Source organism: Bidens hawaiensis, unplaced genomic scaffold, assembly GCF_021521415.1.
Source record: "Bidens hawaiensis isolate Kalapana, Puna unplaced genomic scaffold, B.hawaiensis_p1.1 tig00009577_1, whole genome shotgun sequence".
Lineage (NCBI taxonomy): Eukaryota > Viridiplantae > Streptophyta > Magnoliopsida > Asterales > Asteraceae > Bidens > Bidens hawaiensis.
The window spans coordinates 224,608-241,988 of NW_027491716.1; the positions used below are offsets into that span (position 1 = coordinate 224,608).

Below are 17,381 nucleotides of genomic sequence, written 5' to 3' on the forward strand. Positions count from 1 at the left end.
AATTTACCTCATTTAACTTGGCTAAAGTTTAAAGGAATGCTTAAAATGTATGAAACAAGTTAAAAGTTTTCTAGATTAAAGGTGTACGTAAGTGTTAATATATTTACAAATCATTTATTTGTAAACTGTTAAAACTTAGCTTATCGTGTACTTATACGTAATTTAAATAATATCTTATCTTAGAATATTATTTTATAAGTCTTAAACGTTCATTAGTAAACTATTTAATATTTTCTTTATTCAAATCAACTCATGTAATACATGGATTTCTAACCTGATCAACTAAGCGTAATTATTTTCATGCAAAAGTTGTGAAAACCCATTTTCTCTCCCGCACAAAATACCTAATGAAAAGTAATGAAAACAAAAGGCTATATTGGTAAAATAACAAGTTAACACAACCGTCTATTTATAGCATTAGTTGCCTCTCTTTTTCTCTCATTTTGAGCTTCGAAAATGGAAGAAAAAGGGTACGCACAAGATGGCACAGTCAATCTTCGCAGGCAACCCGTGCTTTCTTCCAAAACTGGCAAATGGAAAGCTTGTGCTTTCTTAGTTGGTAACTTCACCGTTTTCTAATTTCATGTTTACATTTCAAGATTCTCCATGTATGCAAAATAACATGAAAATTAAATAAACAAACACGATTATTACTTTCTTTTCTTTTCTTTTTTTTGTTTTCTTATCTGGATTCAATTGTAAAAGGGTATGAAGCATTTGAGAGAATGGCGTTTTACGGGGTGGCGTCAAATCTGGTGGTGTATTTGACAACACAGTTACATGAAGACAATGTTTCGTCTGTGAGAAATGTGAATAATTGGTCGGGTACGGTGTGGATGACTCCAATCTTTGGTGCATACATCGCTGATTTTTATTTGGGTCGTTTCTGGACTTTCACTGTGTCATCTCTAATCTATGTCCTGGTACGTGTATATATTTAAGTATATATGTTTATATTTTCTATTTATTTGATATAGTTATTCTTGTTAATATATGGTAAGGCTTTGATTTTGATCAAGGGATGTTGTTGCTTCCTTTTGTGACTAATTTGGTCCATAAGTTTTATTTGAACAAAAATAAAGACACATATAAAGAAAAATAATTCTTGGCTTGTATTTGTTTTGACCAACCACAGTTAAGTGCTCAACATATAATCATCATGATTTGTCAACTTCAATGGTGGTTATCATTTCTTTGTATCATTTTCCACATTTAATATTATTATTTAATAATTATCACACAAAACTTGTGAAGCTTACTCTTTGCATGGTTTAACTGTTTCTTACCAAATTTAATAATATTTATTAAAAGTTTATAAACGTTTTTTTTAGGGGATGGTGCTATTGACATTGGCAGTTTCAATTAAATTCTTAAAGCCAACTTGCAGTAATGAAGTATGCAACAAAGCCACCACTTCTCAGATTGCATTTTTCTACTTATCTCTGTACATCATAGCCATAGGTGCAGGTGGGACCAAACCAAATATCTCAACATTTGGTGCTGACCAATTTGACGATTTTAACCCTGATGAGAAAAGACTCAAAGTTTCTTTTTTCAATTGGTGGATGTTTAGTAGCTTCTTGGGTGCACTTGTTGCCACCCTTGGCCTTGTTTATATTCAAGAAAACTTGGGTTGGGGTCTTGGCTATGGCATCCCAACAGTTGGTCTCATTTTGTCACTTCTTATTTTCTACATTGGTACCCCTATATATAGGCATAAAGTTAGGAAGACCGAGAGTCCCGCTGCCGATTTCTTTCGTGTTGTCAAGGCGGCAATTGCTAACCGCCACCGTGAGCTTCCATTTGACTCGGTGGAGCTTCATGAGTTCTCTTTGCAACATTATGTTGATAGCGGAAAACGTCAAGTTTATCACACTCCAATGTTCAGGTACACTTTCGTTTTTTCCTTTGATATATATGAATTATGTGGTAACACTTAACACTTTAGAGGTCATAGGGTAGAAAAGGTTGTTTTGGAGATTCTAAATCATAAATAATGTTAACAACAATCGCGGCCAACTATCATCTTTGTTCAAGGCGATAGTTTTGTTAGGGATTCGGATATTAGAACACACACAAACACAAACAATACCGCAAGAGAGATAATAGACGAAGATAAACAAGCGAGATTTACGTGGTTCGGTCGGCTGACCTACGTCCACGGGCTACAACCAGGATACTTTTCTTATTGCTTTCTGCCTCACTCGTGATGAGGAATTACAAGTACAAGATACTATTTATAATAACAAGATTAGGGTTAACAACTTGTTCCCTAAGAAACAATAATGGGCTTTAATTAAATAAACGGGCCAGGCCTGCCACAACTCTTAATTTAATTAGTCTGCCACAAAAGATGTCTTCTAACTTGGGTCCAATTAAGCCTCCATAAAACCAACAATCTCCCACTTGGAGGCTTGATAATCTTCAAACTGCCTACCGATTATTGCTTGTACCTCTTGTAATCTTCCTCGTCTTCCTGGTTGCATCTGCCTTCTCATCAGTTAACCTGAATGCCCGTTGAAGCTCCCCCGAGCTCCAACACATCAGTCATGGCTACCACTGCCCCTGACTCGTTCTCTATCCCTACCGGCTCCCACTTACACGAACTGCCGAATCCTGGAATACCTTGAGAAGAAACAACACTCTCCATATTAAGCAGGTAATCTTCTGGAGAGACTTTAACCGCTGAAATACCGGTTCTCTTAACCCACTGTCTGGTAACTCAGGCTAAAGCTTTGGCTGGTCGACTGCCAGTGCTCTCACTGCCACGAAAACCCCTGACTGGTTTCTCTGAACCTTTTCTAGCACGTTCAACCTGAATCTGACATGTGGCTCTGGGTTTATCTCCTGTAAAACAAACATTCTTCTGCCCACTAGACTCTGTGAACCGGACTTTGGTCTTCTTCTGAACTGGGTCGGTCACTCCCTCAGATGATAAACTGACCATATACAACGAACCCCTCTTTCTTTCTCGAGCTATGACAAGATTTCCCTTAACAACTTTCCACTTCCCGTTCCCAAATTTAACCTCATGCCCCTGTTCATCCAACTGCCCAATAGAAATCAACTTTTTCTTTAAGCTTGGAATCACTCTGACATCCTTCAAGGTCCATGAACCGACTGAAGTTAACTAAATTCATGTCACCCATGCCCATAACATCAAGAACATCATTGTTCGCCAGTCTAACCATACCAAAATCACCTTCTTTCAAATTCTGCAATTCTTCACTGCTATGGATAGCATGAAATGAAGCACCAGAATCCATGACCCAGGAATCAACATTATCCTCAACACTAAGAACTAAAGCCTCATCCTCTGAGTATTCTTCCGCTGTGTTGACTTCTTTCTTTCCATTCTTTTCATTCGGACACTGATTCCTAAAGTGTTCTGCCTCGTTACAGTTCCAACATACCACATCCTTTCGAGTCCTAGACTGACTCCTTTTCCTGTTCCCGCTCCTACTACCTCTGTTATTTTTTCTTCCTCTGCCAACATGCATTAAATCACCCGATGATTCACCTGAATTTCTTCTTCTGACGTCTTCGCCTAGAATAATATCCCGAATCCCATCAAAAGTGAACTCACTGGTAGAACTAGTAATCACTGTAATAGTCCCTGACCAACTAACTGGCAATGATGATAACAGTAGTAGAGCCTGAATCTCATCCTCGAATTTGATACTAACTGACCCAAGTCTTGACAAAATCGAGTTAAAGTTGTTGATGTACACTATAACTGAACTTCCTTCTTTCATCTTCGTATTCACCAATTCACGAATCAGGAAAACCTTATTAGCTGCCGAAGGCTTCTCGTATATATTAGACAAAGCATTCATTATCCCACACGCCGTGGTTTCCTTCAAGACGTTGAACGCAACATACTTCGATAACGACAATCTAATAACTACCTTGGCTTTCTTATCCAAAATTTCCCACTCATCCGGTTGTATCTTCTCCGGTCTTTCACCCAATACCATGTCCAAATCTTTCTGAACTAGCAAATCCTCCATTTGCATTTTCCACCAACCAAAGTCTTTACCATCAAACTTTTCAATCTGAAGTTTCCCACTCTCAGCCATTAACTCAAACTAAGAATTCCCAACTTTGGATCTAGGTAACAATATCAAGAAAAATAATCTCGGACAAACAAAATAACCCCCAAAAATCACCACAAAACCACTCGGCTAAACTGCCCGACAACCGCCAAATCCCGATGATCAAAACCCGTGGCAAACTCACGAACCAACCACAAACCTAATCAATAATCAGAAACTGAAACCAACTAGAAACAAAAAAACATGTTCCTGGTTTCTTTCTGATTTAAAGATGATTAAAGTACAAAGTAATAAAATTACTTATGGTTTCTGTCAATGTATGCTCACAATTGACAAGAAAGATAGCAGCGTGCAATTATTGATCGATGATGCAATAGTATATTATAATCCAAAATTCACAATTTGTGAACAATGAATAAAGCAGATATACTATTTCTTGTTGGCGGTGGAATTGTAAATCACAAATAACGAAACAAAAAACAAAGAAATATTGCAAACTGCAATATATTTATTTCCTTATTTGATGTAAAATTATGGAGGTACCTTTAAACAAACTGTCGACTAACGGGTGGTAGGCGGCTAGGATCTGCTGGCCTTATACCCTAGACCAACCAACTATTTTCTCTCGCGATCGTGTTTCGTCCGTGTGTAACCGTAACCTCGGCTCTGATACCACTTGTTAGGGATTCGGATATTGTAGAACACACACAGACACAAACAATACTGCAAGAGAGATAATAAACGAAGATGAACACGCGAGATTTATGTGGTTCGGTCGGCTGACCTACGTCCACAGGCTGCAACCAGGATACTTTTCTTATTGCTTTCTGCCTCACTCGTGATGAGGAATTACAAGTACAAGATACTATTTATAATAACAAGATTAGGGTTAACAACTTGTTCCCCAAGAAAACAATAATGGGCTTTAATTAAATAAACGGGCCAGGCCTGCCACAACTCTTAATTTAATTAGTCTACCACAAAAGATGTCTTCTAACCTGGGCCCAATTAAGCCTCCATAAACCCAACAAGTTTGTTGTTAAGCATATTATCAAATTAAGCAGATTCATATCTGAAAAAGGCTGACATTAAATTTTTTAATAGATTAGGGAGTGATAATCAGAATATTTGTGGAGAGCATGAGAGATTCCAATTGTGTCTCAACGGGAGTCCTAGGTAACACTTTTTTGAATTTGACACCAATAATGGGTCATTAGTAACTGTCTATATAGAAGGCACGACTCAAACCATCACAACGGTTTAACTCGGTTGAATAGATGCAAATGTAATTGTCAACTAGTGTGACGGTGACCTAATCTGCCACAATCATGATGCGTGTGCGTAAGAGTACTTCGCACCTTTTCATAGTTTCTTGATCCATAGAAAACACAAAAAATTTATATCCTTCACCGCATTGAAAACAAGAATTGCTTTGTTAGAAGAATATCACGTACTTCATTTCTCGCCTTATCCTAAATTATAGACATGTGTTTTGTATTTTTATAATATTCCAAACAGATTCTACAGTTTACTTCTCTTCTAAAAAACAAGTTATCTAGTTACGAGGTTAACTGTTCTACGAAAAAAAGAAGTCGTATATCATAGCAAAATATAATAATAGCGTACATGTAATAAAACAACACACTACAATGTCACGTATTAGCAATTGTGTGATTTATACTTTATGAAAACCCTAAAAAACAACTGGGTTAAACAATTCAATATTGAAGAAAAAATATTTTATCATCAAGATTGATTTAGGTTAAAAATAAAATAGAAATTAAAGAAAAAGTTCGGAAGCTATAGAATTAATTACACAAATAGTTCATATAGTTTCACACATATTTGAAGTCTATTTTTAAACAATGCATGTTTGGGGTTACGATGACTTTCATTTTGTAATAAATTTGAACTAGGTATCACAACCGACGCATTGTGTCGAGCTAACGGTGCAACCGGTAAAATAAACAAATTTGCCAATGCTAAAATACAACAAATTAACATATTTAAAAAAAACAACGAGTTGCAATGGCTCACCGACACGAATTTGGTCGATATCGATTGACGGTACTTGAACTACACAAAAAATAAATTCAGTAACAAATCTTGTGACGAACAAAAAGGTTCTTGCATGTTGCGGTTGCGAACCATTGCGAGCTCAGTTGGTATCAAAAGTGATGGCATTAAAAAACAAACAAATATATTAAAAAAACCACGATAAACCAAAAAAAAAATAATAACCAACTTTTTGTGACCGTGAACCAACGCAAATTCAACTAATATTGAAACAATGTATAACATGTTATAATATCACCACAATTATAAGAATATTGAATATGATTATGAAAGGAAGATGATAATAGCAAATATGAGAATGTGTCTCGGATAATCTTTACCCTTATATTTACATGATATATATATATTACAACCAACTATACTATTTAGAAGACAAGATTGTATAATTGGTAGACAAGGTCATATAATTGGCCTTTGAAATTTGGTGTCATACAATATTGTCAGCAAGGTTGTCGGTGGTGATTCATAACACTCCCCCTTGGATGACACCATTTCAAAACTTCGGGGTCTTGAAGTACTGCCTCATTAAAAACCTTGCTAAAGGAAAACCCAATGGGAAAAAAACTTTAGCTAAGGGAAAATGAGTGCAGTATATAGCTCCCCCTCAAATTGCAGGTCGTTACATTGTTCGTACAAGGCGCATGCCAATATCATGAACATGTTTCCTGAATGTTGTTGTGGGAAGTGCTTTTGTGAAAAGATCAGCTGAGTTGTTGCTGGACTGGACATATCTCATTTCAACCTGATTGTCTTTAATAATGTCTCGAGTATACTCAAAGTATCTTGGTGGTATATGCTTTGTTCTGTCACTTTTGATATATCTTTCCTTCATTTGCGAGACACAAGCTGCATTATCTTCATAGATAGGAGTTGGAATTCGATCTTTCTCTAGTCCACAAGAAATCAATATGTGTCGTGACATAGATCTTAACAATACACATTCTCTTGAAGCTTCATGCAATGCAATGACTTCAGCATGATTTGAAGATGTTGCAATGAGTGTTTGTTTCTGAGAACGCCATGAAATCGCAGTTCCTCCATTCTTAAATACATATCTAGGTTGAGATTTTGCTTTATGGGGGTCAGATAAATAACCTGCATCTGCATAACCAACTAACCCTTCTTTTGAATCGTTAGGATAAAATAAACCTAAATCAACAGTTCCTTTTAAATACCGAAAAATATGTTTAATGCCATTCCAATGTCTTTTAGTAGGGGATGAACTGAATCTTGCCAATAAATTAACTGCAAAAGAAATGTCAGGTCTTGTACAGTTAGTAAGATACATAAGTGCTCCAATTGCACTGAGGTATGGTACTTCGGGACCAAGAATCTCTTCATTATATTCGCAAGGACGAAATGGATCATTGTCAACATTGAGTGATCTAACAACCATAGGTGTGCTTAAAGGATTTGCTTTGTCCATATTGAAACGTTTTAAGAGTTTCTCAGTATAAGTTGACTGATGCACAAGTATCCCATTATGCATATGCTCAATTTGTAAACCAAGACAATATTTGGTTTTTCCAAGATCTTTCATTTCGAATTCTTTCTTTAAAAGAGCAATTGCTTCATTAATTTCTTTTTGTGTCCCAATTAAATTTAGATCGTCAACATACACAACTATGATCACATATCCTGATGTTGTCTTCTTGATGAAGACACATGGACAAATAAGATTATTTGTGTATCCTTTGCTTATCAAATAATCACTCAAACGATTGTACCACATCCTTCCAGATTGTTTCAGTCCATACAAGGATCTTTGTAATTTGATGGAATACATTTCCTTAGGCTTTGAGCTTATTGCATCGGGGAGTTTAAATCCTTCGGGAATTTTCATATAGATGTCACTATCTAGTGATCCATACAAGTAAGCTGTGACAACATCCATAAGGCGCATCTCTAAATTTTTAGAGACTGCTAAGCTGATTAAATATCTAAACGTAATAGCATCCATGACAGGAGAATACGTTTCTTCATAGTCAATTCCTAGCCTCTGAGAAAAACCTTGAGCTACAAGTCTTGCTTTATATCTTGTAACTTCATTTTTCTCATTTCGTTTTCTCACAAAAACCCATTTATATCCTACAGGTTTCATTGACTTTGGTGTAATGACAATAGGTCCAAAAACCTTTCGATTGTTTAGTGAGTTTAATTCAGCTTGCATTGCATCTTTCCATTTGTTCCAATCTTGTCGATTTTTACAATCATCTACAGATTTTGGTTCAGGGTCATCATTTTCTTCCATGATATCGCTTGCCACAGAATAAGAAAATATATCATCAATATTTTCCATTTCATCTCGATCCCACATTATATGTGATTTACCATAGTTTATTGACAATTCTTTATTGGAATCATTTATTTCTTCCTGAGGAAATGTTATATCATTTATTCTTTCCTGAGGGAAGGTTTTGTCAATCATTCCTTCCTTAGGGTCAGTATCCTTCTCAGAACCCTTTCTTTTTCGAGGATTTTTATCCTTTGAACCGATTGGCCTTCCACGTTTTAAACGTTTTTGAGATTCATGAGGTGCATTATTATGGTTTTGCTTGCTTGGAATCTCAACTCGAGCTGGAGCATTAGCAGCTGGTATATGAGATTTAGTGACCCTGTTTATATCAGTAAATGCATCAGGTAACTGATTTGCAATTTCTTGTAGATGTATTATTTTTTGAACCCCTGTCTCACTTTGTTTTGATCTTGGGTCTAGGTGTAACAATGATGGCACACACCATGATATATCTCTTTCTTGCTTTTTCATTTCTCCCCCTAATGTCGGGAACATTGTCTCGTTAAAATGACAATCAGCAAAACGTGCTGTAAATACATCACCTGTTAAAGGTTCAAGGTATCTTATGATGGAAGATGTTTCATATCCAACATATATTCCCAACCTTCTTTGGGGACCCATTTTTGTGCGTTGTGGTGGTGCAATAGGAACATACACAGCACAACCAAAAATTCTAAGATGAGAGATATTTGGCTCATTTCCAGAAACAAGTTGTGTGGGAGAGTATTTATGATTTGCACTTGGTCTCACGCGGATTAATGATCCAGCATGCATAATTGCATGACCCCAAATAGAAACAGGGAGTTTTGTCCTCATTATTAATGGTCTAGCTATTAGCTGTAGGCGTTTGATCAACGACTCGGCTAAGCCATTTTGTGTGTGTACATGAGCAACAGGGTGTTCTACAACAATCCCCACAGACATGCAATAATCATCAAAAGCATGTGATGTAAATTCTCCCGCATTATCAAGCCTTACTCTTTTAATGGTATAATCCGGAAAATGTGCACGTAATTTGATAATTTGAGCAAGAAATTTTGCAAAAGCAACATTACGAGTCGATAATAAAGAGATATTAGACCATCTGCTGGATGCGTCTATTAAGACCATGAAGTATCTAAATGGTCCACATGGTGGATGAATTGGTCCACATATGTCACCTTGAATTCTTTCAAGAAACATTGGTGTTTCTTTATCGACTTTTAATGGCGAAGGCCTTGTAATTAATTTTCCAAGAGAACAAGATGTACATTGAGGCATTTTATCTATTTTATGGATCTTTTGACCTTTCAGTGGATGCCCATGTGTATATTCAATGATCCTTTTCATCATTGTGGATCCTGGATGGCCTAATCTGTCATGCCATAAGTTTATGATACCAGAATCGCAACAATTTTCTTTGACTGCCATATGTGCTTGAGGCATATTTGTATATGTATAATGCAAACCAGAATGGAGCATTGGCAATTTTTCCAATATTTGATCTTTGCTTATGATATGCAAATATTTTTCATTACTAACAGTCCTTGACTGAGTATCATATCCATTATGATATATGTTTCTGAAACTCAACAAATTTCTTGTTGATTTTGGGGAAAATAAAGCATTTTCTATTTTGAGCTTTGTACCATTTGGTAATGCTAAATTAGCTTTTCCCACTCTTTCTATCAAGTTTGTAGGACCTGATATTGTATTGATGATCCCTTTTGTTGGTTTCAGTTTATAAAAATATTTTTTAGATCTAAGTATAGTATGCGTGGCTCCACTATCCGCTATACATATATCTTCTTCATTTGTTTGATCTTGTGCTCCGGTGATTTTCATTTTAAATCTTGAAAAATATTAAGAAAAAAAATAAGTGTATAACGAAGACATATGATATTTTAATAAGAACTTTATTTAATTGAAACACAAGTAGTACATGAAAGAGGAACTACATAATTAAAGATAATGAGAACACACTTAATAACTGCATCTAATTATAGTGGTCAAGCAACTTTGTTTCAAAGTTCTACCCCAAAGTCTTCAACGCTCAGCTCAGCATTGATATTATTAAAGTTATCAACATGGTTCACTTCTTTCTTTTTTCCTTTTAGAGAGGCTTGGTACAGTTCACACAGATGTGGAGCTGTGCGACAAGCCTTTGCCCAGTGGTTTGTACTTCCACATCTAAAACATGAAGTGCCATTGTTTTCGGACCTACCAGCTTCATTCCATTTATTTTGGTGGTTGGAATTGGTATTGTGTGGGACATGATAATTATTGGCTCTCTGGTTACGACCACGACCACGGCCATGACCGTAAGAGTTATTGTTCCATTTGAATGGATGCTTACGATCATTAAAATGCCCTTTGTCAAAATGACCACGTCCACGTCCACGGCCTCGTCCTCGACTTTGTTCCCATTTATGATCAGAATTTTTATGAGAACTTTTGTGAGCAACATGTGCTTCTGGTATTGCTAATGAACCCGTGGGACAAGATTGATGATTTTTCATCAATAATTCATTATTTTTCTCTGCTACAAGGAGTAATGCATTTAGATCAGAGTATCTCTTAAAATTCTGCAAACGATAATGTGTTTGCAAGTTTATATTTGATGCATGAAACGTGGAGAAAGTTTTCTCTAACTTTTCTTCCTCTGTTACGGGATACCCACAAAATTCTAGCTTTGAACAAATTCGGTATAAAGCAGAGGTGTAATCATTTACCCTCTTAAAATCTTGGAACCTAAGACTGTTCCATTCATCTCTAGAAGTAGGAAGTAAAACTTCCTTTAGATGACCGAATCTGCTTTTCAAATCTTCCCATATCATATATGGGTTATCATAATTAAAATACTCATGCTGTAGTAATTCATCAATATGTTTATGGATGAAAACATCAGCTCTTGCTTTATCCTGGTCAGAGCAATCATTGTATTCTTGGATTGCGTCTAACACATCCATAGATTTTAAATGTCTTTTGACATTTGCTGTCCAAGACATATAATTTTCTCCAGAAATGTTGAGTGCAGGGAATTCGAGTTTTGCTATATTTGACATTTTGTTGCTAAACATAATAGAGCAAATAATAAGATAAATATTAGAATCCATATATGTCAATCAACAATGAGATACAATACATTGGTAGAGCTATAAACATATAAAAGAAAAAGAAAATGCCGAAATCTTCAGATGGGAGATTAAAAATTAGAATGAGAAGTAGTATAAGCATTATAGTGACCAACATCAAAACCGGGTGAATCATTTTGAGAATTTTATCTTGGATAAATTTAATAAGAAGAATGTTTGTTGTAAATGAAATGGGGTTATTGATTGGTTATTTATAGTGAAAATTTATAACCCTTTTATAACGGTTATATTACCGTTTATAACGGTAACATTACCGTTTGTGTGTGTGTATATATATAATATATAATATTAATTATTTTAAAGTAAGATAATAAATAAGATATTAAATACAGTTTATTTTATAAAATATATGTAATTAGTATGCACAATAATAAGAATAGAATTGTTAGTGTAAATAAATCTAACTTCTAAATGAGATATTAGTGTGCATATATAAATAAAAGTTAGAATAGTTATCAAATTTTAATAACAATGTTTATACACATTATTGCTATTACTCAGTATATTAGTTAGTATATGTATATGCATAGATATATATATCTAATGTACATAATTAAAGAAGTGTTTATAATGCTTATGTAGATACCTTTGTGTCTATTACCTTTCTTGGTTAGGATATAAGCGGCTCGTGCTGATAACGTGTTATAATATCACCACAATTATAAGAATATTGAATATGATTATGAAAGGAAGATGATAATAGCAAATATGAGAATGTGTCTCGGATAATCTTTACCCTTACATTTACATGATATATATATTACAACCAACTATACTATTTAGAAGACAAGATTGTATAATTGGTAGACAAGGTCATATAATTGGCCTTTGAAATTTGGTGTCATACAATATTGTCGGCAAGGTTGTCGGTGGTGATTCATAACATAACAATAATTTTTAGAGTGTACTAATAATAATATCTAAAAAGCAAAAAGAAAAAACAATGTTATAACTAAAATACAAAAATAAAATATTTAAAAAATTGTGGACCACTGAGGGGCCTCAACAAGACTAATAGGTCACTTGTTACACCAAGCAAAGGGTTTTTTTTTTTTTTCCATCTATATTATCGTTATAATTCTAGAACTAACGTTTTTCAAAAAGTAACACTTAAATGCCATTTTACTATTTTAGTTATAATAAGCAACAATAAGATTAATAAGATTGTTAGTGTAAATTATTGTTAGTCATACTTAATTAGTTTTATACCGTCTGGTGGACAGACATTTTAATGTCAAAATAACAGTTATTTTCCTTTACATTCCAAACAAAAAATATGTGTTTAAATCAAAGTACACCTAGTTTTAACTTATGAGTGAAATTTAGTTAACTACGCTAAAAGAAATGACAAAGCAATCTGCATTCGATGCAGTGTCAAAAAATTATTATCTGGAAGTATATAACAGCATACGAAGCCATAATTACAATATATATTTTATACTTTGTGAAGAAAATAAAATCACTGCAATCACTAAATGTGATATTATGTATTAAATTTGTTATAAATAACATATAAAACAACTGCATAAATCTCTTTTTCATCAAATAATCATCCTCCTTTGAACAATCAGTAAATAAAAGAATTGATTGGATTGCTCTAAAACAATAACTCCGCTTTTCCGTTTTATATCTATAGCCTGAATACAAGAAACAAATTGGTAACATAAATAATTAAAGTGTAACAATCTTATCTACATCTTGATTAAAAGATGGTTACTTGTTGCCACATTAGCTTTTGTGTGAAGGGGGCTCACCAACCATTGGGAAGACCATCTGTTTCTCCATCAGAGCATATTCAAGCGTGCACTCCCACTCACCAAATCAAAAGACAAAAACACAACTGAGACGAGCCAAGGAATGCGAACAACCGACAGTCAGGAAGGAATCTGGAAGTTGGTGGCAAATGACGGAGAAGAAAAGAGTGAGGAAGCCCCATTTATTTTTGTGTGAACAAAGAGTGGTGGTTAATATATGTGTGTCGGTTACCTTGATTCTTCTTTTCCCTAATTCACCGGAGGAGAAAAAGTGGCAAGGAGGACGCGATGAAGGAGTTGAAGAAACTAAACAACTGCTGCTAACTTCCCCTTCTAGAAGCTTTTCTAAGACTTATTACAATAATGTATATAATTATATTCCTGGCGACTTAATTATATTCTTCTTCCCCAGCCTCTCTCCACTCTTCCTAGCCTCTCAGTGTAAAATGTGTTCACTAACCCTGACCAATGCTTCAGTTTTAAATTGGACCAGATCAAACAAAAGGAACGTACGTACGCTATCGTATTTCGAAGTGCGGAAATATTATGCATGCATGTATATCAAAGTGGTGGAGATGGCTCAATTTTGTGGTTGCAAGATCCATTCTCAATAACCGGTTAGCCATTTGCAGCGTGCCGCACAGACGATAGCAAAACAAGTAGTTTAAATAGTTTGTGCATAAGTTTCCTCGTGATATAATGGTCATAATGTAAAATGGTCATTTTACAAAAGTTTAATGGAGTATTTAACCAAAGTTAGTTGTATAATTCAAACTTGTTACAAAATGAAACCAATATAACCAAAATTGGACATTTGCAGCGCTGCTAGAAAATTGGTAGGAAGCATGTGAACAATTAGGCTTATAAACGAATCGAACAAACATGAACAAGGGCATGTTCCTATTTGTTCATTAAGAAAACTGATATGTTCATGTTAGTCATTTAAAATCTTAACGAACAATTCACGAAGGTAACGAACACAACCAAACACATTAAACGAACATAAATGAACCCAAAAAAATATAATTGACAAACACAAATGAATACAAACGAACACAAACTCTAGTAGATTATCACGATGATTTGTTTTTTTAATTAAAAACAAACAAATACGTACACACACACATATACATATATATGGGAAAGTTAACGTACAAATTAACTTATTGTGCTAATTGTGAGAATCAAGTAGTGTAATTACGTTAATATAATTTGTATTTGATCCAACCCTTATATTTATATATATAATTTAAGCGAGCCCTTCTATGTGTAAAATTATATAAGTATAACTATTTATGTATTAAAATTAAAACAAACATATATGAATAATCATAAAAGAACGAATGTAAACAAATGTTCACGAACAAAAATATTACAAAGAAAACATGCGTTCACTTTCCTTTGTTTAACAAATTGAACAAAAATATTTTGTTCATGGTCGTTTCTTTATTAAATAAACAAACTTCCCACCAAGCAATTCATGAGCAGTCCCTAAATGATCAATGCATTACACTCTTACGGATAGTTTTTATAGTTAGCTCTTGAATAAAATTTATACGTAAGTGTTCCCCATGATATATTAGATAATGTAAAATGATCATTAAGAAAGAAAAAAACTAAAGGGCTATTTAATAAGTTAGTATTATAACTCAATTTGTTACAAAATAAAAACAATATAGCAAGGAAAAAAAGTACAAGTATTTAAAGTCATGCCTCAAATATGTAAACATGATCAAACACATAGACTATTTGTGCATAAATCAAAACAAACCAAACAATTTCACAAAAAAAGCCAAATCTTTTTGCAACAAACCTTTAGTCACAACAAGGGTGTCCTGTTCCAACTGGTTGAATGGACCCTAATCCATACACGCCAAGAAAGACACTCACATTCATTACCAAACGAGACATTATATCATAAAGTAACATTTAAACAAACAAAGGGGATATACTATGCAAAAGCAAGGCCCAATTAGAATTCCCGAATCCGTTGTGGGCCCTCTTAATTAAAAACGGCTTTAAGGTTGGGGATGATTCATTGTAGTTTGTTACAACTGTTGCAGAATTTAATTCAAGATTTATTTAATGGTCCATACAAACTTGTTATCAGATGGGCCCATGGCATTAAATTTTATGTCAAATTGGGCCCATGAACATCATCATCATATTCATATACACACACCCAGAAATAGTATCACCCATTCACACTATCACCTACATTGGAAGGTTCACCAATTATGTTCATTTAAGAATCACAATCCTATGGATATTCTTGTCACACCTAAGATATTATTAATACTTTTTTACAATAGTTTTAATTTTCAACATGTCCTATAAATATTAAACAATTTTGAAATTTATTAGTTGCTATCTACTGTGAATTGACAATTTTGACCTTAGGTTCTTAGACAAAGGTGCACTTAAAGAAGATAAGGTTGGCAACTCAAAGAGGACACCATGCACAATAACTCAAGTGGAAGGAGTCAAGCTTGTATTTGGTATGGCCATGATATGGCTTGTAACCTTGATTCCTAGCACAATTTGGGCACAAGTCAACACCTTGTTTGTAAAACAAGGCACCACTTTGGACCGACATCTTGGATCCCACTTCCAATTTCCAGCTGCATCATTAGGGAGCTTTGTCACACTTTCTATGTTGTTATCAGTACCAATGTACGATAGATATTTCGTGCCTCTAATGCGTAAAAGAACTGGAAACCCTAGGGGAATCACCCTCCTTCAAAGGATAGGGATTGGATTCGCGATTCAAATTCTAGCCATAGTAATTGCGTATATAGTTGAAGTTAGGAGAATGAAATGTATCAAATCCCACCACATATTAAACTCTAAAGAAGTTATCCCGATGACCATTTTTTGGTTATTGCCTCAATACATCCTACTCGGGGTAGCTGATGTGTTCAATGCCATTGGATTACTTGAGTTCTTCTATGATCAGTCCCCAGAGGATATGCAAAGTCTTGGAACGACGTTTTTCACAAGTGGAATTGGTGTTGGCAACTTCTTGAATAGTTTCTTGGTGACGATAGTAGACAAGGTAACAAGTAGAGATGGAAAGAAGAGTTGGATCGGAAAAAACTTGAATGATTCGCATTTGGATTACTATTATGGGTTTCTTTTTTTAATTTCGGTGTTGAATTTAGGAACTTTTGTGTGGGCATCAAAGAAATATATTTATAAAAGGGAGTCAAGTCTAGAAGAAAAGGTTGAAAGTCTAGAGATGGAATGCAAACCAATGGAGGTAGTTCCATTAGGGTTACAAGTCTAGTATGCTTGGATTGTCATTCAACTTCTAGTAAAAAAAATACCATCTAAGAAACTACTTTTATGGGTTATTATGTGTTTATAATAAAAGCCTCCAAATTATATAAACCAATAGTACTATTCCATTTAAAGCTTATTTTGTGTCAACTTATTCTATTGGTTTAAATGCGATAAAAAAAACTAGACGAACTATCATATCGTTCAATACAAAACCAATATGACGAGAATCGTATAACAGTTCTTTGTTTATTTAATGAAAGAAAAATAGTGTGGTGAACACTTACCTAATCTTTTTATGTATTATATTCAAATTAAGAAACCAGTGTAAGAAATATATACAAGCGTTATCCAATTATCATAGTTCTATATTTATTTTAAATTTTGTATTAGATGTCACTAGCATAGTAGCATGTCTACAAACTTTTAATTATTGACTATACGGTTTTGAAAAGTTAACAAAACATTTAGAGATCAAGGGCACATTACCAGAGTAACCGTTACTAACAAATTGGGCCTCCCACTGTGAACCCATTAGGACTCGTTTTTTGCTATATATTAAAGCCCAATGCTATACAGGGTTACAGGCGAACCCAATTTGATGTGGGTTTCTATTTCATCAGCCTGTACTCTTTTAGTTCAACAACAATAATAAATAATATTCATTGAACAACTGTATTTGCTCACCAGTCACCACTCTGTTTTTCCCATAAAACCACTATATCTAACTATCTATAACTCATTTGTACAACCATTATATATGTCGCAAAATGAGTAGGTAATTGTA

The 17,381-nt window shown here is 34.4% G+C and overlaps 1 protein-coding gene across 1 annotated transcript; it reads left to right on the forward strand.

Moving 5' to 3' along the window:
- Positions 1–407: 407 nt before the first annotated feature.
- LOC143533039 (protein NRT1/ PTR FAMILY 5.1-like) lies at positions 408–16,695 on the forward strand. Its single transcript, XM_077027922.1, has 4 exons — positions 408–559; positions 706–923; positions 1,332–1,888; positions 15,716–16,695. Exons 1-4 carry the CDS (start codon positions 457–459, stop codon positions 16,599–16,601), a joined length of 1,764 nt encoding a protein of 587 aa, XP_076884037.1. The 5' UTR covers positions 408–456; the 3' UTR covers positions 16,602–16,695.
- The last annotated feature ends 686 nt before the right edge of the window (positions 16,696–17,381 follow it).

Coding starts and splice junctions, on each gene's coding strand:
- LOC143533039 (XM_077027922.1), top strand. CDS start 457: ATGGAAGAAAAAGGGTACGCACAAGATGGCACAGTCAATCTTCGCAGG. Junction 924..1,331: donor CATCTCTAATCTATGTCCTG/GTACGTGTATAT, acceptor CGTTTTTTTTAG/GGGATGGTGCTATTGACATT. Junction 1,889..15,715: donor TATCACACTCCAATGTTCAG/GTACACTTTCGT, acceptor TTTTGACCTTAG/GTTCTTAGACAAAGGTGCAC.